Raw genomic sequence first — 25,695 nt, 5'->3', positions numbered from 1 at the left:
TGCATGCTTGCTTATGTGTACATATGCACAGCATTTAACTGGTGTTAAGGAGGGGATAAGATGTTTCGAGGCACAGTGCTCAGGGACAGTGGGAGCCTAGGCCTCTTTCTGGTTAACACATGCATACAAATACATGTGCGCATACACAAACCCAGGAAATGAGCTTTAGCTCCTTCACCATGCCACTTTTCTGATAACACTGCAGAGTCAAAGTCCGTACACTGAATTATAGAAATAGTCTGATGAACAGTTGCACAGTTTTCCTCTTATGCCAGATTTACCCAATCTGGCAAGAAATACTTGCTTCTTTAGTTTTGGAGCTACAAATGTAACAGTTAACAAATACTGGAAGCTTGAGCCCTGTCAAATAGCATTAACGGCATGCCTAAATCATCACTCACTTGCCTCAAATTGTATGACGTTGTGAAGCAATTTAAGTAGTTTTGTTCTTGTGGTTTCTGGCACTGTATGACATGCCATTGTTTATAAAATGGACATAGTTAAAAACACTAGTAGCAGCTGTTTTTTGCATGCCATGTCTTGACAGACTGACTACATTTAGCGTGAGGGGAAAATTGGGTAAATTAGATTTTTCTCTGAATTGTTCCTTTAAACCTCACATTCATTTGTGGTTAACCTGATTCAGAGGTTGCCAAGCTTCAAGCGAGGAGAGGAGATGAATAAGTAGGTGCACTCAGTTTCACTATTATAGAAAATTGACTGTTTCTGGGTCAGAGATAGTCCTGAACATCCTGATGGACTCGTGTGTCAAACGCTGGCCTAGTGACAAAGGGAAACTCATTTGTTGTGTTTTGGAAGTTAGTGATACAGCTTTTTCCCAAAGCAAACACTCCACATGTCATGTGTTGATTTTATTCTGAGGAAAAATAGTCATTGCTTTTGGTATGCTCATTTCCCGTCAGTATAAAAGACGAGAACTTAATTAGTTAACGATAGCCTGGAATTATCTATTTCTCTAGTTAAACAAAGTGATATTCAACCCATTGTCTCATCTGAAGCAACACTTGAACACTGTAAAAATATCATTAACAAATAGCTGAAGGTATGCACAAGTGAATATTCAAGTAGTCATTTAAGCACACATTTGTGAACCTGTAATGTTGTTAAAAGGAACATTCTGGACTAAAACAAGATGTTAATATGCTAAAATTAGCTTTTTGTTTTCTTTCTGCATTCGCCAGCTAAGAAAATGAAGTTCAGTAGTTTTCAGTTCTAGTTCAGTTTTCCCAACTGAAGTTCATCCCAACTTAAAGATACATCTTCGGGAGGGTGTCTTCCCCATCTTCAAATCAGGACATCTCACTTTAGAGACTACTGCAGCAATACTGTAGCATGCAAGTAAGCATGTTTACAACAGATGTAGTGATGGTTGAAGTTTTCATCATGACTGGATTGTCTGTTTAAATCTTTTACATGCTGAAAATGTAAAAGAAATTATAGCTCTGTACAAGTTAAATACATGTATGTATTTGATTTGTACAGTTCTCTTGCACCTTCCATGAATCTGCGGTTTCCTCCAGGGTTCATGAAGGTCAGAGTACATCAACCGGACAAACACAAACAAACACAAATATTTGATTCTTTGGAGAAATATTTGATTATTTGAAGAATTTACAATGTACTTTCTCTATTCTGTCTAGTTTATTTGGCTTGTCGATCTTTTTTGTGGACATTCTGCAGACATTATAATGTTCATGTTTGGTTGTGTTTGTTGAACTGGAGTACTCTAACCTTAAAGCTTCTTTCTATCCGTCTGTCTGACTGTTCATGGGATTTCGTCTTGATTAAGGCTGCGAGTTTAGCCGCTTCAGGTGACTGATCATCTGAATGGCATGTTTCTTATTACCTGATGGCTTCAATTAGAGCAGCAGTCCACCAGACGTTTTTTCTGGAACATTCTTGTCTTATCTTCTATCATCTAACCCTGTATATTCCCCGCTTCAGAGGTGTTCAGGCCTTCCACCCTGTCTCAGCGGTATGACTCCCTGTACTTTTCTTCATACGCCAAAGCTTTTAGAAAAGAATGGGACGTCTAGAGCCAGAGGTGCATTTAACGTCAAAAACATGCAAACTTATCTAAAGCAGTTTCCTTTGTTGAAGGTCTCTTTGACCTCTCTTGGCTTGCCTATAGTCATGTTTGAATCCCCCCGCCCAGGCTAGATTACAAAGGTGGTGGATTCGTCAGGAGCAAGGTCCATAATGATGCCATTAGGCAGGAATTCCTGGAGGGGGAGGCTTTTTTTTAAGCAGGGTTTTACTGGAGTTGGGAGTGTGTCCGAGTACAGTGTAATTCTCCCGTCTCATCTCTGTAATGACGAACAGGGAATATCATAATGGCCCCTAATTTGAGAGCAGTGTGTGTGCTGATGTCAGTGCCTCAGGTGTTGCACAAGCAGCCATTTCCAAATGCCTTTGTGTTTTGTGCTTAGTCATTACTATAGTGTGGTGCACTATATGCAGCTACGCAGGCAGCATTATCCATTTCAGGTATAGGTCTCTTCTTGGCACAATGCACATGTTCCCTGTGGAAAATGAATGCAGATATTTTCAGCAACGTTAACATAGTAAAAGATATTTTCTAGTGCCAAAGTCTTTGAGTATGGAGTCACTGAAATGTCCAGAAATCTGGAACAACATCTATCTCTAAAATCAACAGGCTCTGGGATTTCGTCTTGATTAAGGCTGTGAGTTTAGCTGCTGATTGCGCTGGATGTGCCCCAAGTCTTGTTTTGATTGGATAATGGGATATTGCGAGACCCTCTGTGACTGGTGCAATGTTGCAAGGCTGTATGATCCCTGAGGTCACTGTCACTGTGTGAAATATTAGCAGAGGGTTGTACTTGAAACGACAAAGAAACAAAGGCTCAAGTGTGGGCTTGAGTTATGGAGATTTGAAAGAGATGAAAAACAGCAATTTGATGATCCGTAGACAGTACATGAATATAAGTGCTACATTTGGGCTGGAAAAGATTAAGATGGCTCCAACAGCTCATGTCTTCAGGCAAGGTTTTCTTGCATTGGTGCTTAGAAGTAGTGAAGCTAGCTGCACATGTAGTATTCCTTCTTATATCATGTCTAATTGTTAAAGACTGTATTAATTTTACTATTTTTTCAAGCATATGACTTTGGAGGAATTTGACCTATGACCTACTAACTCTCTGACGTTTTAAGCCTCATTTGCATCTAGAAACTTGAAAGTCTTGGCTTCTTTTTTAAAAATAAAGGTTCTCTTGTGCTGGCTGCATTTCTTTCTCTGTGAATAGATTTGTAATCTTCTCTGAAGTTTGAACAGCCATGGATAACCTGACAGGCCACAGGAGAGAAGAATGACATTATTACTGTGCCTGTGAAACCCATATGTAGCTGAAGTGCTTTTAAGCCTTAGAGCTGAAGGTGTTCATTAGAGTTTGCACTGCTAGTTTCCAAAATAGACGCTCGACTGGCAAAGCTTAATGAGCTATAAGATGCTTGAGAGAAATTGAAGTTCTGGATGAGATAATGATCCCTCTTGTTTGCCAAGTCGCATCAGAGCCATTAGAGGACAGCTTATTACAAATGTGCTAAATGTGTTAATTTTGGAGTACCATTGGTCTTCTTAGCTTTTCCATCACAAAGTGACTGACAAATCACATTTTCTGCCATATTTATATGCTGTCTAGATTAAATAACACAATCAATCCTTTGTTGTCGGCTAGGTTTTATATTTTATCCTTAGTCTGTGTCTGAAAAGCTGATTCTAATTTGTGGCATTTCAAACGCTGTGAGATTGACAGAGTTTTTGAAGTTTTGAGAAGAATTCATGAAAGTACATGAGATGGTCTTGTGTGTTTATTTTTCTGTCTTTTTAACTCTGCCTTTGCAAAATGTTGCATGTTTCTCGCATTTTCTCTGAGTCTCTCTTGAATCTTTAAGTGTCTCCAATGATTACCCTCTGCCTCATTTTTTGGAGTATAAGCGCATATGTTATTACCTGTGCTAGATGTAGTATGTAACTATTGATGCTATTGATGGCTTAGACGTACCTGTAGCTTTCTATGTCTGTCAAATGCCAGTTTCATGCGTAACTTGTGGACAGAATGTGTCCAAATTGCACCTGAAACTGCCAGTGAAGGCCTAATACATTGAGCCAAGAGTCTTCTTAAGATTTAAAAACACAGCATCCCAAAAACAGGGCAGTCTGGGTGTTCTTTTACTGTTCTTTTATAAGCTGAAGGCAGCAGTAAGCAGCAAATGCTGATACACTCACAATAGCTTGTAACAAGGAAACTGTTGATTTTAATGGCGTATATACTTAATGTTATAAGCACACAAATGAACCTATAGGCTGCATGTCAAGTACAGCAGTGAAATTTTCTTTCCCAAAACTGCTTCTTCAGGCAGCAGTTTTATGAACAAAATTAAGATTAACTGCCTCAGATGAATGTCTAGACGGTCATTAAAACAAAGGATATTTTAAATTTTGCACACAATCATGTTTTGTATTTAATTAGATTTTAGTTTTCTCGTAACTGGAAAAGCCATTTGGTCTGTATTAAGTACAGCTCCTTAGTTGGCAGTTGCTGGCCAACTTTGTGGTTTCCCATGAGCTTATGTTTGGCTTCTGCAAAATGCGGTGTTTCTTCTACGAATATACTGCCATGACATGTGTACGTTTTCACGTAACATAAAACGTGTATGGCGAGTGACATGTAGGATCCATTACTTTCAGTGTCAGGCAGACCTTAATTTGGAGGCCACTAGATAGAACACTCCAAATGCTTATGATTAAGTGTTGGAAGCAGTATAAGTAGCAAGACCTGGGTGCATCCCAGACAGATCTTCTCTTCCTTTTCTGAAAGGTTTCTGTTCGTTTCCATCCCCATTTTTACTCTTTCCACTTCTGACCTTTGCTTTTCATTCTTTCCACGGTCTGTCTACCGCTGTCTCTCTTTATCTCTGTCTGTATTTTGTTCTTTCACTCTCCTAGGGGAGTCGGCTTCATACTGCTGAAACATTTCCTGAGCGGCTGCAAAAATGCCACTCAGCTCCCAGCTGGCATGTCAGCGTCTGCATTCTGTCTGTGTGTGTGTTTGTGTGGGTGTGTGTGTGTGTGTTTGTATTAGGATCCTCGGGCAGGACAAGTGTTGAAGGTTGACTGTGGCTGTAAGGTCAACCTTAAGGTCACTGGAGATGACTAAGATCTAAAAAGTCAAAAGCGTTTTGTGATGTGTTTGTATCTCTCAATTATGTAATATTGAAGGTACAGTTTGCCAAACTTGTGTAATTGTCATCAGATATATATCTAAGACATGTTTGGTGTCCAGAGTTTTTATTTTGTTTTGTAGCTGGATCTATGAGGCAAAAGCAGCTAAAAAGTAATGGAGGCTTTTGTCCCACCAACTAGCAACATGCAAACATGCCTAAATATTCACTAACTGCATCAAGTTAAGCAATCTCAAATAGGCTTGCTTATGCGGTTTTTGACATTGTATCACACACTGTTATCTAAAAACAATAGTAGCAGCCTGTTTCATTAAGGCATAAATGTATACAGTCATATGTAAAAGTTTGGGTGTTCCTTGTCAAATTACATTTTGTTTATTTTTAATGAAAATAAGTACACATTCTCTACAGGGGATTATAAGGCACTGTACTTTAGTGTTTATTTACACGATTTAACACATTGGAAAAAAAGATAAAGTGTGGCCTGTGCATATGTTGTGGCACATTTTATATGTTACATTTTATTTTTTTCCATTATGCTGAACACAACAAATTGTGCACTAAATTGTGGAAATTCCATATTTAGGTTTGTTGCCTGAAGAGGATGTATTAACTTATTTTTGGTTAGAAAATCAACAAAATATAATTTTACTGGGGATGTTGACACTTTTGCATACGACTGTATGCGAATGGTTAATGTTATTCAGAGGAGCATTGAATCTTTATGACGTACTTTTAGCAGTTTGACACAGAATCTACACTCGATGAAAGACTTTGCGTTTTTGCGACCCATACAATAGCTGGCGATGCATTCATAATGACGTTATGGAACTTCCATACATTAGTCCCCAAACACTGAGATCATGACTAATGTTTTGGTTGGGAATTACTGTATTTGAAGACAAATGAAATCCGTATGTTTTGCAGCGGTGGCTGTTGCAGCAGGTTTGGTTAACACTAACACTGTAAAGCCTGCATGCTGCTATGATTTATGGAGTAAAAGGCTTTAGTGAAGGTATTGGAGGCAAGTAAAAGCATTGATTAGAAAAATGAAAGATGTTGGTTACTGTCCACCTCTTTCGTTCATCTCTTTAGAATTAAAATTATATAATGTGTTTATTAGAGAAATGTGATAAATGAACAGGTCTGTCATCTAGCCATCTTTTTCCACTTAGGACAGTTATAACTGTTAATGGCAGTGGAGAGGTGATGTTTGTAAGTCCTAAGTCACAAGTTATACATGTCTATAAGTAATTTTCAGCCAGAAATATGACTGTTCAAAAAATTAGTCCTGGTCACATCAGTCAGTGTGAGCAGCAGACTGGTGCCTCTCCTGCTTAGCAAGCAACCGACTGCTCCTTATAATATACAGGTCAGCTGCATTAATGACTCGAGCCTAGACTATGATCACTGGGTTTCTTATGAGTTTCTCACCAGATGATCTGCATTTGGAGATCTGAATTATCTCTGCACACTACACACTACAGTCCAGAAGCACCAAGAAACCCTTTCTAATTCAGCTACTTGAAGGTGCATCCATTGCTGACAAAGGCATTCAGTCACCCACCGTGATAGTTTGCGATCTGGATGGATTTATCCAACATCAGTACTTGACATCTCTGATGCTCTTATTGCTAAATGCAATCATATCCTCACAGCGGTGTTCCAAATCTAGTGTAAAGCCTTAGAGGCTAGTTCTGGCGCAAAGGAGGTATAAACTCCCTTCATTCGTCTCTGCAAACTTTTGGACTTATAGTGCACATACAGTGCTATGTTACCCTCCAGTATAATGGACTGCAGAAGTGGAACTGATTTAGAATCAAGTTCAAAAGTCTTTGTCAAGCCCACAGATGAACCACTGATCATCATTAGGACCAGGTTTCAGTCTTACTGCTTTGACATTTCCAAGTCAAGGCAGAGCGAATCTGGAATGCAGTAAATTTCAATTTGTTGAATGCATAAAAACTTTTTAAAATGTTCTGAAATATGGCAACTGATCCTTGAGGCTCAGGTCAGTGATTTCCCATCTCACTAGGCCACTAGCTGACCTGCCTGTTCCTAGCTGAGAAATGTGATACCCAGATAACTGGAAGAAGTACCAGGAGTTTTTGACTTTTGCCTTTTTCCACAAATTTTCCCTATTCCTTTATGCCAGAGTAGGGCATACTGGACGAGAGCTGTGGACGCTTACATTGCTGTTAATGACTCCCAGCTGTACTCTTTCTCTGATTAACTAGAGGGCCATAGCTAAAAACTGAGATTACACCCACCTAGCACATTGACCCTAAAGGGCATTGGCCAGATTGAAGAGAGCATCAGCCTCTGCAATAAGCCTCAGAGTAGCACAACACCAAGGATGTCCAGCTTCCAGGAAGACTTGGCAGATGACTTCCTGTAAATGCATGTATATATGCAGACAAATGTTTGTGTGTTTATATATGTGCCACAGAACAGAAAATGCCTACGTATGCTCGCTTGTCTACCTCCTTTCTGTTTTTGTTATGATATAGCATGACCACAAAAAGTTCTACACCAAATTCAAGTTCACCCAATGTTTACAGTCAGGCTAAGTCTGTGCTGGTTCTAGTCTGTAAGTTTTTGGGCAGTAAAACACAAGAAATGAGAATTCTGCAAGGGTACAGGCTGTAATATCTTGCATCTCAATCTAGTTTCAGGGCTATTTAAAATAAATAAAGCATCTTTTTATTTATTTAAGCAAGTTGCAAGTTGGGTAGAATGTGATCCTCAGTTTTGTAGTCTTTTAGTTTTACAGTGTATCTTAGTGTATATTTTTTGAGAAATATACTCCATTTAATCTTCAGTATTTGGTTCCGTCCACTTAAGATGCATGTAGTTTCGAGTATTCATCCAATAAGGCTGTATCATTGCTTGCACATGTGCATTCACGTTTGATATTTGGACCATATTCCGAGTACCATTTGTTGGATGTCATTACATTCTCTTGAAGTGTAGTCAGGCACAGCCTGTTCTCACAAAGAATTTTTACAAAGATTCACAGAGCCTGAGGCCACAGATCCAGCGGTCATTCCCTGATGATGTGAGTACTATCTATCCCACAACATCTTTCCGCGATTACTGATCCCAGTAACAAGAAATCATCTATTTTGGGCAATGGCGCAGTTGTAATGCTGGCCAATCAGAAGCCTTTCCAGAACTGGCCTTGTCTGGTCTTGTTGACTGTCTTCATTGGTGGAGGACAGAGGTCATGACCTTAATCTCATAATGAGTTCAAATCACTGTGCATTCCCTCTCCATTATCCTATTATTACAGTTTTATGATTGCTGATAATTTTTTGGATGTTGATGCATAAATGACATACAGATGTTTAAATCATTCTCTCATCTGACACTGAAAACTGCACTTTGTTTTGTGCCAGTATGAGAGCCTAATATAAATGGGCTCTGCCTATATACTGAAACAGTCCATATGATAAGGATAACATTATGAAGTCACTGAGCTGTATGAGGTGTGCTTCCAGCGAACCATGAGAGACGCTTCGTCATGTTGGAAGCCGCCTGACCAGTCTAGAACACACAAAGAGAAATGTGCAGCCTTGTTTTGACAGTTTTATGGGGTGTCGTCACACCCTCCAGCCAGCCGCCAGTGCCAATCAAATTCTAGACCCTCTAACAGGGGCTCCTGCAGGCAGTGGCACGCAGCCAAACCTGGCTAAGACACTTGTTTCAGCTAAAACTGGGAGAGAACCCATGGGTTTTATGCTGAGTAAGACCTTACCCCTCACCTTCTGCTGTTGTCAGTGACAACAGACATGTTTTCTTATTTAAACACACACACACTTACTCACACATATGGTATCGGACAGTAGGCCCTGTTCACGCTTGGTATTAACGTGTCTCAATCTGATCTGATCTGATCACAACTGAACAACGAAATCTGCATTTCCATGTGCATTTGCTGTGAGTCTTTGTTTGTGTACATGTATAAGCTGCTGCAAACCTTTAGATCGTATACATTGCTAATACAACAAACGGTTGAGGTACGCAAAGCCTCCTCAACAACAGAGAATGGTTGGTTATCGAAGGCAATGAATTGTATTAATTTTGAGTTATACTTTTTAGTTATACTTTGTACTGCATTCTGGTTTGTGATTTTTTTATCATTTCAAAAACGGTGGCTACAGATAGCGTTGTTGTGCCCATTGGGGACTTTACTTTCTGCTTCTGTTCTTGTGCTATATTCTGTGTATAGAGTGGGATGTCCTATTTTCATGTGATATTAAACCTAATGTGGAGAAATTCTTGAGTGTCGTACTCCTCTAGACTCCTCTTTAACATTAATCGAGATTAATATCCCTCACAGAAACTGTGAAATAGTTCCACATGACCGACTGTTTTTTTCCACTGTCAATCTGCTGCTGCTCAAACTGTTTGAATGTACTTTGCTGACCGGTGCATCTCTACCTGTACATCATATCACAAAGTATACTCACACAGACACCTCTGCTGGGGAACATAGAGAGATATTGTCTGTCATTGGACTGTAAGAAGGACCTGTAACCTCGAGTGTGCTTCCATTAGAGCAAATGCAGTGGCCTGTCCAAATGAATGTGTGATCATAGCTTTTGAAATCACAGACAACAACCAGCCCAAATCTCATCATGATGCTGACAGAATGTTAGGCTATTTTCCCATTACAGGCCTTACTTCTCATTTCTGACTTTTTGCTCAGATTTTGTTCAGATGGTTCACACTTTTGTTTGGAAGTGACCCATACCTTACATTTTTATTTAAACCTTTAAAGTACAACTTACATAATTATTCTGTAGCCAATCAGTCTAGTTTCTTTGCATTTAATGTAATTTTTTTTAAACATCTAACTAAATTCATATAATTGTGAAATGGTGCTACCCACACCTATGCTAATCCGTCTTTATGCAAAACTTTGACCAATGATAATTTGTTATGTCACGTGCTAACACAGATCACAAGATTTTCACACAGTACCCATATTTATGCTTACCGTTCCTTTACTTTTAACACCCCTGTGAATTTCAAAATGAATGTCATGCACATGATTAACATGCGTCATTAACAAAAACAACAAAACATCACTGCTGGATGTATGTATTTCAGATGAGCTGCTGTTGACACTCTGCCAGCACTGAATGATGACAGTCTGATAAAGTAAAAAGCAATGAAGTAAAAAAAAATGAAACAGTGTGTCTCAAGTTTGATTCAAAAAGATCAGATGGTGCTGCTTCAGCTTCGGAACGTGAGCATGACCCAAGTGCTTGTGGCTCCACCCTGGGATTTCAGACTGAACAGTTTCCACAACAGGCTGAGCTCCAGAGACGTCAGATTAAAGCTTGAAATGACCACCCAATCCCTTCAGTCAGGAGACGCTCCCTCTCACACACATATGCACAGACACTCACAGCGATGAGTGCCGTCATTTACTCCTTCAACAGCCGTCTAAGCTCAGAGATCACCGCAGAGGCGTGCCCTTAGGCACTGAGACTAGAGCAGTGCCTCTCGGAGTGTGTCTGATCTAAACCAGATCCAAAGGAGTTCTCCTTTTCCCCATGACACAGTCCATTGTGGCTTCAGTGGTGCTGCACAGTGGGAGGTCCTGAGCCAGCTTAAGATGTGTGACAGTTTCAGCAGAACCCCCTGCTAAGCATGTGTGTATCAGTGCTCGCTGTCATAATTTTTCATTCGCTTGTACTTGTGCTTGAAGTGTAGCCATCATCTTTGTTCAAACTGCGGATTGTGCTTGTTAACATCAATTAAAAGCACCCTAGGCTTGTTCGCCTGCGCTCATGGCGTTTATGCACACTGTGACATGTTTCAGGCTGGAACTGGGACAGCAGGCATCAGTCTTGCGCCCCCGCTGATCCCCGCTGGTTTTTGCTTAGATTTACATTGGTTAGCACTGCCAGTGATTCTGCTGATTATTGATTCTTTCCTGGATACAGGGTGTGCCTGCATGGAAAGAAACCCTCGCTAACTGAACTTTTCTCTTTTTTTTGCCAGTCAGCTGGAGGAAAAAAGGCTGAAGGGGATTCTTTTTCTCTCTTCACAAAGACTCGCTGTTTTGTTAGCTCCATGGCAAAATCTTGAACCAATTGAATGAACCACAGGACATTAGTAAGATGTTTTACAGATAATTTGGGAATAGATCTTAAAAGCATATTCTCTTATGGGTATTTAAACAAAATCATCTTTTAAAGTATGGAGGATTTTGCATTTGAGAGGCATTTGATGTGCTCATTGAAACTAAATTTCATTGTATCATCCTTCTGTTGAGTATTCTTTGTGCATTTGGTTCTGTTAAACATGTAAAGTCAGTTAATGTCTGGACTTATGGTTGATTTTCTCCTTTTTCTTCAAGCTTGGAAAAACTCATTCTTTAGTTTAATTCATGCATCCCCTAATTAATTTTCATTGGCAGTTGTGGACTGGGCATTCTCAGTGTCAGGTCTTCCAGTATTTACAGTGCTTAGATCCACTGTTAGAACGAGGGTCGATGCTGTAGCTTCAGGACAAGTCCCTGCTCTCTCTCTCATGCCAAAGCCATGGGATTCAACACCATCATCAATGGCCTAAACAGCTTACCCAGGTCTGAAATGGCTTAAAGGAACAGTTTGAAGAAAAACCAAGTTTGTACAATTTAGTCCTTAACACAAATGTAGTCAGTCAGCACATGTTTGGTGTCTTAAGTTTTGCACTGCAGCTTTGAGGCTAATAAAGTTAACAGGTATTGGATCAAAAACCAGCTGTGAACCGTGACTATTAGAGCTAGACCTTCAAATCGGGTCATAAATATCAAAACTCGGTAAAAACGTAAGGAAAAAATCCACTTCTAAGATAATACTAACTTCCCTATGGCTGCTAAGCTGCTAAGCAGTTCTAGATTAAACACAACAAACAAGTTTCTAAAATATATTACATGTTTTACTTGAAGCTTGTGACAGACATGCTAGCATATATTTTATCTTGTAGTGGTTTCACAGTGACTCTTACAGTAGATGTTTCTGGTATAGAGCTGCCGCTGCTGTTTTCCATTTCTAACAACCCATTGATTAGGCTGTCATTTGTATTAACAATCACTGATATATCTGACTTCCAGAAATTGAAGGCATAGAGTGATGTTTTTTCTCACAAAATTGGTCCCTCCTATTGGAAATCAAGGCATGATGGGTTGATTCCTCTGTCACTTTATAGTTGGGCCTACTCTTTAGCTCTTGAAACCCTAACCGATAGGGTTCGCTTAGCTGTATCTACCTAGATACCACAGAGGAAAACAGTTTGTGATTGTCTAATTTCCTTTCTGCACGTTTCAACACTTTAAACGTTTTGTATACCCCCAAAACTTAACAATCAAACAAGAGTACTTGTATAGGATTAAATTAAAGAGGGAGGTAAAACACAATATTATGGGTTAATGTTATTTTTCCCTATTATTTTGCCCACTGGTGCATGGTGATGGAATCAAAAATCAGATGCTTTAGAGTTGGACAAAAAGTAATTACATTCTGATGGAAAATGATGGAATATTGTCTTTTAAATGGTATGACATGATAAATTGTGCTTTATAAGACCAGGGAACATGAACTAGCAAGGTAAAAAGATGACCAGTTGGCTTTAAGCCGACAGTTCAAGACAAACATGCCACTTGTGATGGAAAGAGGATGTAATGTTTGTTTATTGTGAAAAGCACTAAAAGGAGAAAGAGAATGTACCCACCAATGTAATAAATAATGATCTCAACACAACAAAGATGATACAAACCAGTCTGAAATCAAAGTTTAGTTACTGTTGCTAGTCAGCAACACAGTGCTAGCATGTGTCAACTGTTATTACCAGTGATTTGTGCTATGCCCATTCCTAGATGTTCTTTAGTTAGTCTTTAATATGGCATGTGGGAGGTGAATGTGTTCTGGAAGACAGAACCCAACCCTGAGGGCAGGAAAGAAAGGAAACAAATGTTGTGGGCTGTTAGTAGGACTGCATTCGCAGCTAGACACAATCTCTCAGTCCTTCTTAGTGCTTCCCTGGGTCCCATCACTCTTGTTAGTGACCAGACAGGTTCTCAATAATCTGTTTAGAGATTACATTTTTTATAATGTTAGAAATCCTATTTTGCAAGACAGGAATTCTACAAAAGTCAATTCTTTTAACAAAGCATAAATTACCATGTTACACAACCTTTAGGTCAGTGTCCTCCTACGGTTCCCTTGTAATTTGTACAATGTTTGTTTTTTCCTTCAAAAAAGACAAACTAACAAAAAACATCTTTGCATGACTGCTTCATTTCATTAGTAGGCCGTGATGTCCGAAGCAAAGTTTGGCTTGGCCTGCCCAGTGTTTTCCGTCCCATTAGCCCCTCTGTTAACATTTAAATGTGCATGTGATCCATTCAGTGCAAACTCACGTAGCATTACCTCAGATAACAAAACAACTGGACTTGCAGTAAATTGGTCACGTTGTTTATTACACAAAACTTGAAACCGCACCGGTTTCCTCTTCATCACCCTTGCTCTCAAAGGATGTTCTGAGGAGATAAACATTTGGTGTTTATAGTGTTTCATTTCGTCTAAAAAAAGAGGTCTCAAGATTCCGCAATGTTGAGATCACGATGCACATGTTCATGTTCACGCCATGGATGTGCGGAGGAAGCACCTAAACAGTGTCCTCTGTAATCATCAGAATTTTGCACAACTGACCATTTTCTTTTAAAATGTTCTTATGAACTTTTCTTCTGAGTTTCCCCTTTTCTTCTTGTTTTATTTGAAAGTCTCATTGTTTGGCTTAGACCATTTGGCTGAGGCTTCAAGACAAGTGACTGCTCTTATTGATAAATTTGTCCAACGGCAACTGGCATCCTTAGGTTCTCCCAGCTGTGTGAGAACAGCCTTCTGTTCTGGTTTCCATATGTTTTGTGCTCAGTTTGTCTTAACTGTGGCACTGCTTTTCTGGTTCAAGTATAGTCAGAGCCACACAGTGCCTGGCTAGCTCCGATAAAGCTCCTTAATCAGAAGATATGGCCCCGTCCTCTGCAATGTTTTCCGTTCATGAAAAAGATTGCTACGAACCCTGTTCCATTCGCCAGAGCCAAACAGATTTCCCTGTTAGTTTTAAGCAAGGCTTTGATCACTTAAAATGTCCCCTTTCTACACCTCAGGGGTCTCCAAAGCTGCCAAAATTCTATGGCTTGGAAAGGGTCTCTCTGGAGAACCAGATATATGATAGAGAACATTTTGTTTTCTAAGTGCTAAGTTTGTCACTGACTGTGATAGTTGTATTTTTTGAAACCATGATTTCGTAGCCATGTAAAATCCTTATTCATGTCATTTGGTCTATTAAAATAACAAAATAACTGTGGCAAGCAGTTGTACAAAGGCCTAGGCCAGCACCTTCTCAAAAAATGACATGCCATGCTTATTGCTTACAGAGGATTACAGTTTCTGTACACCCTCAGGATGGGATAAGTGATTCACCATTTGCTCTAGGAGGACTTGACATGTCTCTGGGGTTCATTGTTTGGACATGTAAACTCAAGGACTGCTAAAAGCTTCAGGTTCTTTGTTTGGACATAAGATCACGGGGACTGTTCAATAGCTCATGGATCTTGTCAGGGTTATTGAAAGCACGTGTCTGTGTGTCTATTTGGAGTATTACTCTTTTCCAAAGGGAGGTCCAGCATGATAGACATAACCTCTGGATTTTATGAATGCAGGATTGATCTGACATGCACTCCATAGTATTGAAACATCTTAATGTACATATCCCATGTGACAGGCAAACGTGTAGAATGCTTCAAAATGGCTTGGCAGCTGCTCGTTCTCTGTAATTTTCAGTGTCAACCTCATTTGTAGTGTCTTTTTGACACCTTTGGACTTCCTGGCTTCTCTGCACTGCTGGGCTGTGGTTCAGTGCAACAAAGTGGTTTAAAGATTCCCTTTTAAGTTTAAAATTGTTTTAACCATTCCTCTACATTTAAGGGAAACGTGCTAGGTCTCTGCATTGGTATGCATCAGCAGAAATCATTTTTTCCTGCCATGCACTGTGCATAAAACAGAACAGCTGCAATGCTGAAGTCAGTCATCTCTTTGCTCTGCATGGTCTTGGAAAAAGCAGCTCTGAAAAGCTTCACAGCTCATTAGAACTAGGAACAAAGCAAGCTGAGAAAAAGCAACTACTGGCTTTGGCTGCAGAAAAAGAGAGCAGGCCTCAAAAAAGAGCATGAGGTCACTTGGCATGCACTGGCTCGAGCAACCATGGAACGATGACCTCACGCTAAAATTTGAGCCACTGACAGACGAGCATACCTGAGTTATAAGGTCTTTCCTGTTACAGGGGAGAACAGCTGATGAGAACAGGAGATGAGAACATCACTAACGAGAACCGTGCAGACCTTACATGCTAAACAGCTGCCTATTAGCTGCCTTTACAGATAAAATAAAATTTAACATTAGCTATCTAACGTAGTGTTCAAAAGGCAAGAACTTGAACACAAACCTGTAAGTATGTATGGAAATCAGTAACCATAAGTAGAAGTGCCGGATGTCTTTCGATGAATCGGTTGAATTAATCCGCAATACCTCTTATGTATAGGCATAACTTGGGAATCATTCGCCTTATTATCCATTTCAGTTATAGCTGATGGTGATTTTCCTGGTCACCAGACATGTTTGAGGTCTCTAGCAGCTAGCAGTGCATATGACACTGAATATGAATGCAGTAAACCCTACTGTGGAGGAGGCCTTGTCTTCAGTTACATTCTTGCATAAATAGTCATTTAAAATAAAATAAAATGAGCATAGCTGGATGGAAGAATGACTGATAAGCTTCAACTGTATTGATTATCACTGGAATTCATCGAAGACATATTTCTTATATTTTAAGCTTCATGTGTTTGCCTTTGTATTTGTTGAGCAATGAATATTTCAGAATGTCCAGCTGACAGTTATAAAACACATCTCTCTCAAGGGATAGATTAAGAGACTACTGTTTTTATTAAGTCTTGCTGAAACATATGCATATCAAAGTATCTGAATGACCACATTTGAGGCTTCCCTCAAAGCCACCCTGTACCCTATTCATCATTAATTAGTTTCTGCCTCTGTTGATGAGATATTATTTACATTCTCAACACAACAGTTTTGTTATGGCTAACACACATTGTGCATGGCAACAGATGGGCAACAGTAACTAACTGTACACTAACAAATTTGATTTCCATTCAGTCATGTCATTCTCACTGGCTCTTTTCCAGGCATAGGTTGTGAGAATCACATGCGCTTTTGGAAGCTGACCGGCCGATGACTTTTCTTTAGTCTGGCCTCTTGATAGCCCGACGAAAGGACTGTGTGCTCGTATAGTGCCTGCAAGAATCTAGAGCTTTTCTGTGGCACCTCAGGCACTCTAACCACTGTCACTCTGTATTTGATCTGCATGTGAGGCTTTGAAGAAATCAGAAATGGCTGGAACAGGCAGGCCAGGTTTTGAGCATGGTAACCCCAAAGGCCTATGAATATCAGCATCGCTTGTCTCAAAAATGTATGCCTTAAGTTCATCATAATCTGTTTTAGCAGCCTAAGAGCAATTCCAGTAGGTGACTTTTAGTTAAACATTATGCTCCAAGGCTTTGCCGTGTGCTCCAAACCGTTGACCTGCCATCAGAAATGGGTTCTCTTTAATGCTGTAGTGGAACTTCTTAGTCCATTTTGCACATATCAACATTGGAACTCACATTTGTTTGGCACGCTTCTTTTCTTTTTTGCATGCTTTTTGTCCAAACTAAATGCTTAAGCTCAAAAGTAGAACAACAGCAAAACACTCCAAGTTATCAAAAGGACGGAGTGAAACTAAACCCAAAAAAGGAACTAAATGTGAAAGACTGAAATGGAAGGGCACAGAACCATCAGTCAAGATACACAAACAGTTAGTGTCACATTGTGTAGGGAAAAAGAGCCTAAACATTTCTGTCTCTGGGTAAACAGCTGGATAGTATAAAAGAATAAGAATAGTTGTCCAAAATGATTGGTATTCATCAAAGTTAAGCACTAACTGGGGTCCATACGCCACATTGTTTGCCTTGTTTGATAAATTGTATTTTGTTATGTGCATAGATACTTAACATTCCATTTAAGCAGCAGTTTAGATGTCCTTCTACAGTGATAAATGAGGAACCAGGCACATCAGAGGAAGCTCACTGTCACACCGGTTCAAGCGGTGACCTTTGAACCTGGACATCCGCCTCTGTTCGCCAATGCAAATATTTGGCCTTCATCTGGAATTCAAACAAAAAAAGAAACTATTTTAATCATGAGCTGTGAAGGGGTCACGGGGGTGTGATCCAGCTCCCTGCATTCCTGCTGCTAACTGCGTTCTGTCTCGCTTACTTGTTTCTGCAGAGATCGGCCCGGTCACCATAACGACGGATCCAAAGAAGTTTCAGAATGAGTTGAGGGAGCTGTATGTGCAGGTGAGTTTATGCAATTCATGAGATCCTTGTTGTAATTAAACATATGGACCTATAATCCTATAGACTTAGCATAAAACAAGAGTTCATACTCGTTCGTATACACTGCTTTTGGAATAATGGCCCTCGGTGTGCCCTTTTATTCCCTTTTTTGATGTCAGCTCACATCGCCACTCAAACCTTTCAGGTGTTTAAACCACCTTTTCAGTATGTGCTTTTAAGAATAGTTTGGAAATCATTTAAACAAAACCTACACTTCATTACTTACAAAATAATTAAAAAAAAAACTTCCTCTGATGATCTCTGTTCAAACTGAGGCAAGGCAAGTGTGCAGTGCAACAATTTGAAACTTTGTGACACCTTGTATTGGTTTCTATGTAGTCCAAAATGAGCAGCCCTCACTTAGTTTATCTCTTGAACAAATAGCTTGGAATCTGCAGCGCTGTTTCCCAAAGGTCGCGCTGAGCAATGCGTTTCCGATGGAACTTGTGCGCGTTCCACCCAAGAGACTGTATCCTTGGCGCATTCAAAAGTGTATCTGGCACGCGAGTGTGTGTCCTCTCTGCTTGAGATTGTTGTGCTTGATGGATCAGGGAGTTTATTTGGACTGTAAGGGAGTGAATTTACCTTAAGCCTTTGAATACTTTTGGCCTCAAACCCTTGATATGGTCAGAGAGAGCAGATTAAGCAGCGTACACTGCCACTCAAAAGTCTGGATACATTCACTGTTTTTAGCATTTTAGAAAAGCAGCCCTACATGGGCATTTTGCAGTTACATTGCTATACAGGCACATGCACCAGTAGATCCTAGAGGGGTTTTGAACCCCTGCCCCTTTGCCGTTAAACTGTAGAGCTTAAACAGGTATCCCTTGGTCAGTGAATAGAATTCATGGGATGTCTTGGGTTCTATGAGCTGCATTGCTTTTGAGCACTGGTGGAGATTTCACCTTGGTAGCTTTATATTCTAATGCACCACCACAGCTTTGGAAGTGCCACCAATAAAACACTGATAATCCCTTCAAGACAGTGGCGCAGGCAGACATACATTTTTGGGTAGGCCTGTGAAAAAGTGGGTGGGCCAGCTTGGTAGATACTATTTCCAAGCACACTGTGTAAATATCATATATACATATATCAGGCTATAGCCTATTACTGACAGTGTGGTCATCATTATACCTTTTCCAACACTTCTGCCCTGATACAAAACAATAACAAGATTGTGTCAGCTGACATCAACCAAAATGTTGGGTTCACATAAGCCTAACCAGCAGCACCATTCAGTATAAAGCATCTGCACACCGTAGGCAGATCAGACAGCTTAAAATCAGACAGCTGAGATGTACAAAAAGGAGGAAAAATAACACAGCAAATTTAAACACCTAAAACGTATTGAATTATGCTTGTTGTACCACATGATGTGTTGGTAAAACAGTATAAAAACTTTTAACTACCATTCATTGCTCATTCTAATATAGCCAACTGAGGAGCTTGTCACGTTAGCCTAAACTGAGCAGCTGCTGGAACTAGACTAAAGCATACTGATTTAGCTAATTAGCCATGTTATGAGTGGTCCAAATAAAATAAGAATCTTGGGGTTTGGATTGTACAGGCATATTATCTGTTAAATGTTCTTATAAACTCACATTTATATCATAGCTATGGTGTTAACTTAAAGTAACTTATGTGTGAACATCTCAAGAAGTCACTGTGGATAACATTAGCATCACTTACAAACATAAACATAGCGGCTAGGCCAGTCACACAGCTCTTCACTGTGTAGTCTCGTCGCACTTTTCGCAGAGAGCATAATGACTTTGACTGGCTATAATAGTACTCACAGAAAACAAATCAGATTTAATCATAATAAATATTTTGCCTTGTTTAATTGGTTAGGCCTCTGATCAAGCCCACCCATGGCTACGCCACTGCTTTAAGAAAGCGTCCATATGTTATTTACACAACAGTTAAGCATAATGTCGGTAATTAGAGATGCTAATGACAACAGCAAGTTTTCAACACTGTGTTTGGTCTCCCTTGATAAGACTGAATGTAATACACAGTAAATGAAATTAACTTTAATTCATGTTCATGTTTCCTGTTTTTTTACCTTTGAGACCTTACCCCGCAAAATGTCTGTACACGGGCTTGTTGCCATGACTAACATGACAAACTGTGTCCTTGAGAGCCTTGGCTGAGAGGCTGAAGTTTACCACAGCTGGAAAACAGTTGTTAAGTTAGCCTGGGTAGATATAGTATGCTGATAATTCATAGTGCTGTGTGGTAACATTAGTAACATGGGTTCAGTTATTACATTTGCCTGAAAAACACTTGTGGCAGATCATGAAGAATATTTAAAATATGATTTTAGATAATACTAATTTATTGTAAGCAAATAAAAGTAACATCCATTAATACTAAAAAAGCCCACTGCCTGCTAGGATAAAGCTGACACTGTGCCCTCTGTGTGTCCCCACTGTGCCCTTTTTCTGCTGGGATAAAGTTAAGGTTATGCCCGCTGAAAGAATATTGTGCACTGTTTTAGAATAAATAATAATGATGATGTCAACCACAATGTGTTAAAGGGAATTCCACTGATTTTTGACAATTACTGCATAATTCAGTCATTAAGATGTAAACAACCTCATGGTTTAATGTGAAGTGATACATTGTGGAGATGGTTTAATGTAGACTGCACGTATTTAGCCTTTTTATTTACTATCCAAAACGACCAATAAAACTACATGAAAAACTACTTCTGAGTTTTGATAATGTTGATAATGGTAAAATAGTGGTGAATATGACAAAATATGTTTTGTTTGAGCCCTGTTTTGCCTCACAACACACTTCATGTACCTCTCCATAATGAATGGCTTTTATTAAATAAGCTAGGCCTCAGGTATCAGGCACTGTATTCATAACTGTTTTCTGTAATAAATGTAAAGGTAGCTATTAGAGGCATTAAATTGGCATCACATCACTTTATTTACATCTAAATGTTTTGTTCAGAAATTGGAAAAACAGGTGGAATTCCTCTAAAAGAAAAACATCTTATATTTTAGATTGTCCCAAGTAGACCCTTTTTGCCTTTGTGCAGCTTTACACACTTTTGGCACTCTCTCAAGCAGCTTCATGAGGAACCTTCTGGGATGCTTTTCAACAGGCTTAAAGAAGATACATATGCCAAGCTACTTTACTTTATTCAGTTTATATTTGCAGGGACATTCCTGTAAGTGCACCATTTAGTTTAGCCAACTTGGCTAATTTTCAGCTGTAGTCCATGGGCATATATAAGAAAACAAAAGCACTGATTGAGACTTAAATAAAAGTTAAATAGAACATGAATGATACATACAGCATGTTGCAGTCAAGAAGACATTTTTTTAATTAACATTTGGAAATACATTCATACATAGACAAGTACAATCCTTTAGATCAAAATGTCTTCACGGTTCTGAAAAACATGTATTTACTCAGGTGTTTCCAACCTTTCAGTATAACTAGTATAACCTAGCATCTTTTTTGAGAAAAAGCAGTGTCTCCTCCATACCATGCCAGTGTATCCTCTCCCCAGTCAATCATTCATCACAGTGCGGTAGAACAGAGAGGAGTAGACAGACTGATTAAGTGCTCCTCTCCACGGGCACTGGCAGTGTTCTCTTCTGCCTTTTTTTTTAAAAAAAGAGGAAGTGCAGGCAGAGCTGCATGTTTTTTTGGTTGGCTGGAGTCTGTTGCAGATGCTTGTGTTGGTGTGGAGGTATGTGTGTGTGTGTGTGTATTTCCCAGAGGAAGACAAGCAGCCAAACAGGAGAAACTTGGACAAACATGGCAAAAGTTTCTTTTAAAGTGCGAACAATAAAGAGCAATGAACAGCAATTCTAGATCTGTTAGCCACAAATGTTCCTCATCCCACAGGCTGTGAAGAGCTGATTCCTAGCAGAGTAGCAGGTCATTTGCACTCTCATGTAGAAGCTTGTAGGGGGTAAGAAAGTGTGTGTATGTGTGGTGGGTCTGTATTTGAGGGAAAGTTCCATGAATTCCATTCCATCCTCTGGAAAGAGAAGATAGAGAATGTTTGCTTCCAGATGTTTTTCTGGTCCTGCAAACAAGAGGATAAGTCATTTCAAGATTTCCCAGTGGACAGAAATAGAGAGAGCAAGTTAGGCCTACATACATTTAGGTTAGATTATTTAAAGTAATTTGTTTTTGATTATTTGGTTTCTTGCTTTCATGCTGAGGTAGAGAACATTTACTCGAAAAACAAGTTACCTTAGTATACCCTTTAACTGGTGACAAGGTTAATATAATTTAATGTTATCATCCAGTTAGGTTTTGTTCTCATGATAACTCATCATGATGTGGACCTCAAGCCAGCCCTCCTCATGGAGATCTACTTTCCTGCAGAGTTTAGTTCACCTGCATCTAATGGCATTTTTCCACCGAGCAAAACGTTACAGCACAGGACAGTTAGAAATCTGAACCCACAACTATCCATAACCTCATTAGCTTGTGGGGTCACATGATTTTTCACTTAATTGAAGTGTTGACAGTAACCAAAAAAACAGCATCAATGAAAGAGTTTCAAGCTCTAATTGACCTTTTTCTGAACATTTGCTTTGATGTGAGGTTCACAGATAGTGATTCCGCATAGCTATTTTTAGCTATATATTTTCTGTATAGTCATCTGCCTCCAGTGACACCGGATAACAATTCTGTGATGATTGCGTTTGACCTGTCAGTGATTTGCATCCTTACTAGCTCCAGCCATACTTTCCAGCTTGGCATGCAGGTAACAAAATTTAGCACGGTGCGGGCCATTGCAGTGGAAATGATGCCAAAGATTTGTAACCAGAAGTCTTGAATCCAGTTTCCAGTCCTGGATTTTCTAATCACTGCTAGGTATGACACTAAGTGGCCTATCAGTTTCACCAACAGGTCAATACAGGACCAGAAACTGGATTCAAGGACCAGATTTGAAGACCTTTTTTAGCCCATTTTTGAAAATTAGGGACTTCTGAAAAAATGAATGGAGCTGGAGCAGGTGTGGCAGATTGTGGTTGGAACTAGACTCCACAGGAAGGTAGATCTCCAGGACCACTGTTTTAAAGGAATAACGATGCTCTAGAGGTTTCTGTCATGAATTGTAATGAACTTCATGACTGCCAGTCTAATATTTCTTCACTCATCTTGAGCTCCTTACTCCTTGAACATCTCTTTGCCTGACACAATGAGTAGCCCGCCAGATTTGACTTTTTTTTTACCAAGTTTTCTCTTCAATTTAGTCATGACCAAATCCGTCCACTCCTTAGGTCTCCCTCGATCATGTGATGCTACCAAACTTGGAAGGTGAAGGCTAGTGCATGCTGCTTCAGAGAGTCTTTTCAGAATTGCCGCTAACATCATTGTTTAGCTCAGCACGTTTGGAGAACGCTAACTGCCAATTATTTTAGATCAGCAAATGCCCCAAGTGATAGATCCCCATGCTGGCTAGTATTGCACTGAGTGATGTGGGGAGAGGGAGGGCCTCTGGGAACAACATCAGCACAAGGAGTGTGTCAGGATATTCATGAAGTGGGCTTCCATGGATGGCTGGTCAGCCACAAACAAGCCTAAGATCACTACACACAATGGCAGGCATTGGCTGGAATGGTGTAAAGCACCCTGTCACTAGACTCTGGAGCCGTGAAAACTCTGGAGTGATGAATCATGTCTCTTTATCTGGCAGTCTGATGAGCAAAACTGGGTAGTGCCAACAATAAAATTTGGTGGATTAGGGATAATGGTCTAGGGCTGTTTTTCAGGGATTGGGCTCAGTCCCTTAGTTCCAGTGAAGGGTAATGTTAATGCTACCACATTCAAAGACATTTTAGACAAATTATATGCTTTCAACTTTGTGGCAACAGTTTGGGGGAGGCCCTTTCCTGTTCTAGTATGACTGTGCCCCTGTACACAAAGCAAGACCCATAAAGACATGATTTGATGAGTTTGGTGTGGAGGAACTCCAGTGGCCTGCAGCGAGCCCTGACCTCAACCCCACTGAACACCTTTGGGATGAATTGTCCAACAGCAGTGTCTGACTTCACAAATGCTTTTTTGACTGAATGGGCACAATTCCCACAGACACACTCCAGAATCTTGTAGAAAGCCTTCCTAAATGAGTGGAGGCTGTTATATCCGCAAAGGGAAGCCAACTCCATATTAATGGCCATGGTTTTGGAATGGGATGTCCGACGAGCTCACATAGGTGTGATGGTCAGGTGTCCACATAGTTTTGGCTGTATAGTGCACTTTTGATATAATTCCCAGGCTTATATCACAGATCTTTTTTAGTGCCTCTGCAGCCAAGAAGAAGATGGGTTCCCCCTTTGAGTCTTTGTTATCTTCAAACTCTTAGTATGTTTTCCACTGTTGCCCTTGGCGACATTCTTCAGGGATCTGGGTCCAATTTCTATAAAGCTCCCATGAGACAGTATCTTTTGTAAAAAGGTGATATATAAAAACAATTAATTGAATTGAACTAAACATCAACAGGGAGGTGGAGACTGTCCAGAGATGAGCATTGGAGCCATCAAGATTGCCTTGGAGATCTCTTTGCCTGGATCCTACATTTATGTCTTCACAGATGCCCGCTCAAAAGACTACAAGCTGACCCATGAGGTCCTTCAGCTTATCCAGCAGAAACAATCTCAGGTAGTCACACTGCTTCCTTCATTTTCAGTGAAACATCCGATGCTGTATGTGTATCAGAGTTTTCAGATGTGTCTGTATGTGTGTGTGTGTGCAGGTGGTGTTTGTGTTGACGGGTGACTGTGATGACAGATCACACATCGGCTACAAAGTCTATGAGGAAATAGCCTCCACCAGTTCAGGACAAGTCTTCCATCTGGACAAGAAACAGGTCAACGAGGTGAGAACAAACTTACTTTCTTTCTTTCTTTTGTATCTTTCTTTTGTTTTGTATTTCTTTCTTTTTGTTGTATGGTTATTTCTGTCTTTGTTCCTTTCTTTTGTTTGTCTCTTTTTCTATTTTCTTTCTTTCATTTGTTCAGTCTTTCTTTCTTTCTTTCCTGCATATTGACTCATTTACACACACACTCTGACACACGCACACACACACACACACACTTCTGTTGATATTAATGAAGTAATGTAATGTGCTTGTTATATTTTGTTATAAGAGTACTGAATTAATTAGAAGTCTTTTGCTAATGCCATTCACTGTATGATCATCACATTACTGGCAGCCAGAATTCTAAAACAACAACAACACTGTTAAAATGCCTTCTGAAACTGATTCATGTGTTGTTGCAGAAGCAGAAGAATGATTTCTGGCATAATCTTGCTTTAGCCATGCTGATGTTTGTAGCATTAATCTGGTGAGATGACTTGGCCCTACCGTGGGCTTCAGTCTCCCACGAGTAATATAAATATGAACATCAAGTGCAGCAGTGCTGCATCTAAGCCCTGGAGAACATTGCCATGTGTCCAAGCCCCTATTTTACTCTTCAGCCTTCTGGAAAACATGGCTTTAGAATATTTTCATCCTGCAAGTGGGCCAAGAGACTTCATATCAATCATCATATATGCTTAGGCATGCTTAGATCCAACATTTTGATGTTTGAACCAAACCCAAGTTGGAATGTTAGGCAGATATAAAAGACGCTGAGTTTTTATTTGGAGGTATAACTCTGAAAGTTTCTAAAATGTTGGCTATGAAACATTTCATATTCTTTCTTGTATGCACTCTTATGGTCATAAACCAGTGTCATTATGCAGAACCATATTTTTGTACATGGATGCACTCATCTGCTCTTCTTTCTCTAGCTTGTTTTTTATTTTTTAATGTTCAACTTTGTGTGTTTGTGTGAGACTGTTATAAAATGGCGTTGGTCAGTTTCTCATACCAGATGTGCAGCCCTCTGTTTTTGTCTGTTCTGGTTGGTCTAGATCAAGCAGCCTGACAGAGATCAATGCAAGTGGAGTACATCTTAACTTCCATTCATTTT

At 39.8% G+C, this 25,695-nt stretch overlaps 1 protein-coding gene across 2 annotated transcripts in view; it reads left to right on the top strand.

The window, feature by feature from the left end:
* hmcn1 (hemicentin 1) overlaps window positions 1-25,695 on the top strand; it is a 142,396-nt gene that overhangs the window by 5,255 nt on the left and 111,446 nt on the right. For both annotated transcript variants that reach the window (XM_036582339.1, XM_036582340.1), the window contains exons 2-4: window positions 17,625-17,695; window positions 24,221-24,379; window positions 24,474-24,596. In XM_036582339.1, coding sequence (XP_036438232.1) covers window positions 17,625-17,695; window positions 24,221-24,379; window positions 24,474-24,596 — 353 coding nt within the window. The remainder of the gene's footprint in view (window positions 1-17,624; window positions 17,696-24,220; window positions 24,380-24,473; window positions 24,597-25,695) is intronic.

Source organism: Colossoma macropomum, unplaced genomic scaffold (assembly GCF_904425465.1).
Source record: "Colossoma macropomum unplaced genomic scaffold, Colossoma_macropomum, whole genome shotgun sequence".
NCBI classification, from domain to species: Eukaryota; Metazoa; Chordata; class Actinopteri; order Characiformes; family Serrasalmidae; genus Colossoma; species Colossoma macropomum.
This window is presented reverse-complemented; position numbering and strand designations above follow the sequence as displayed.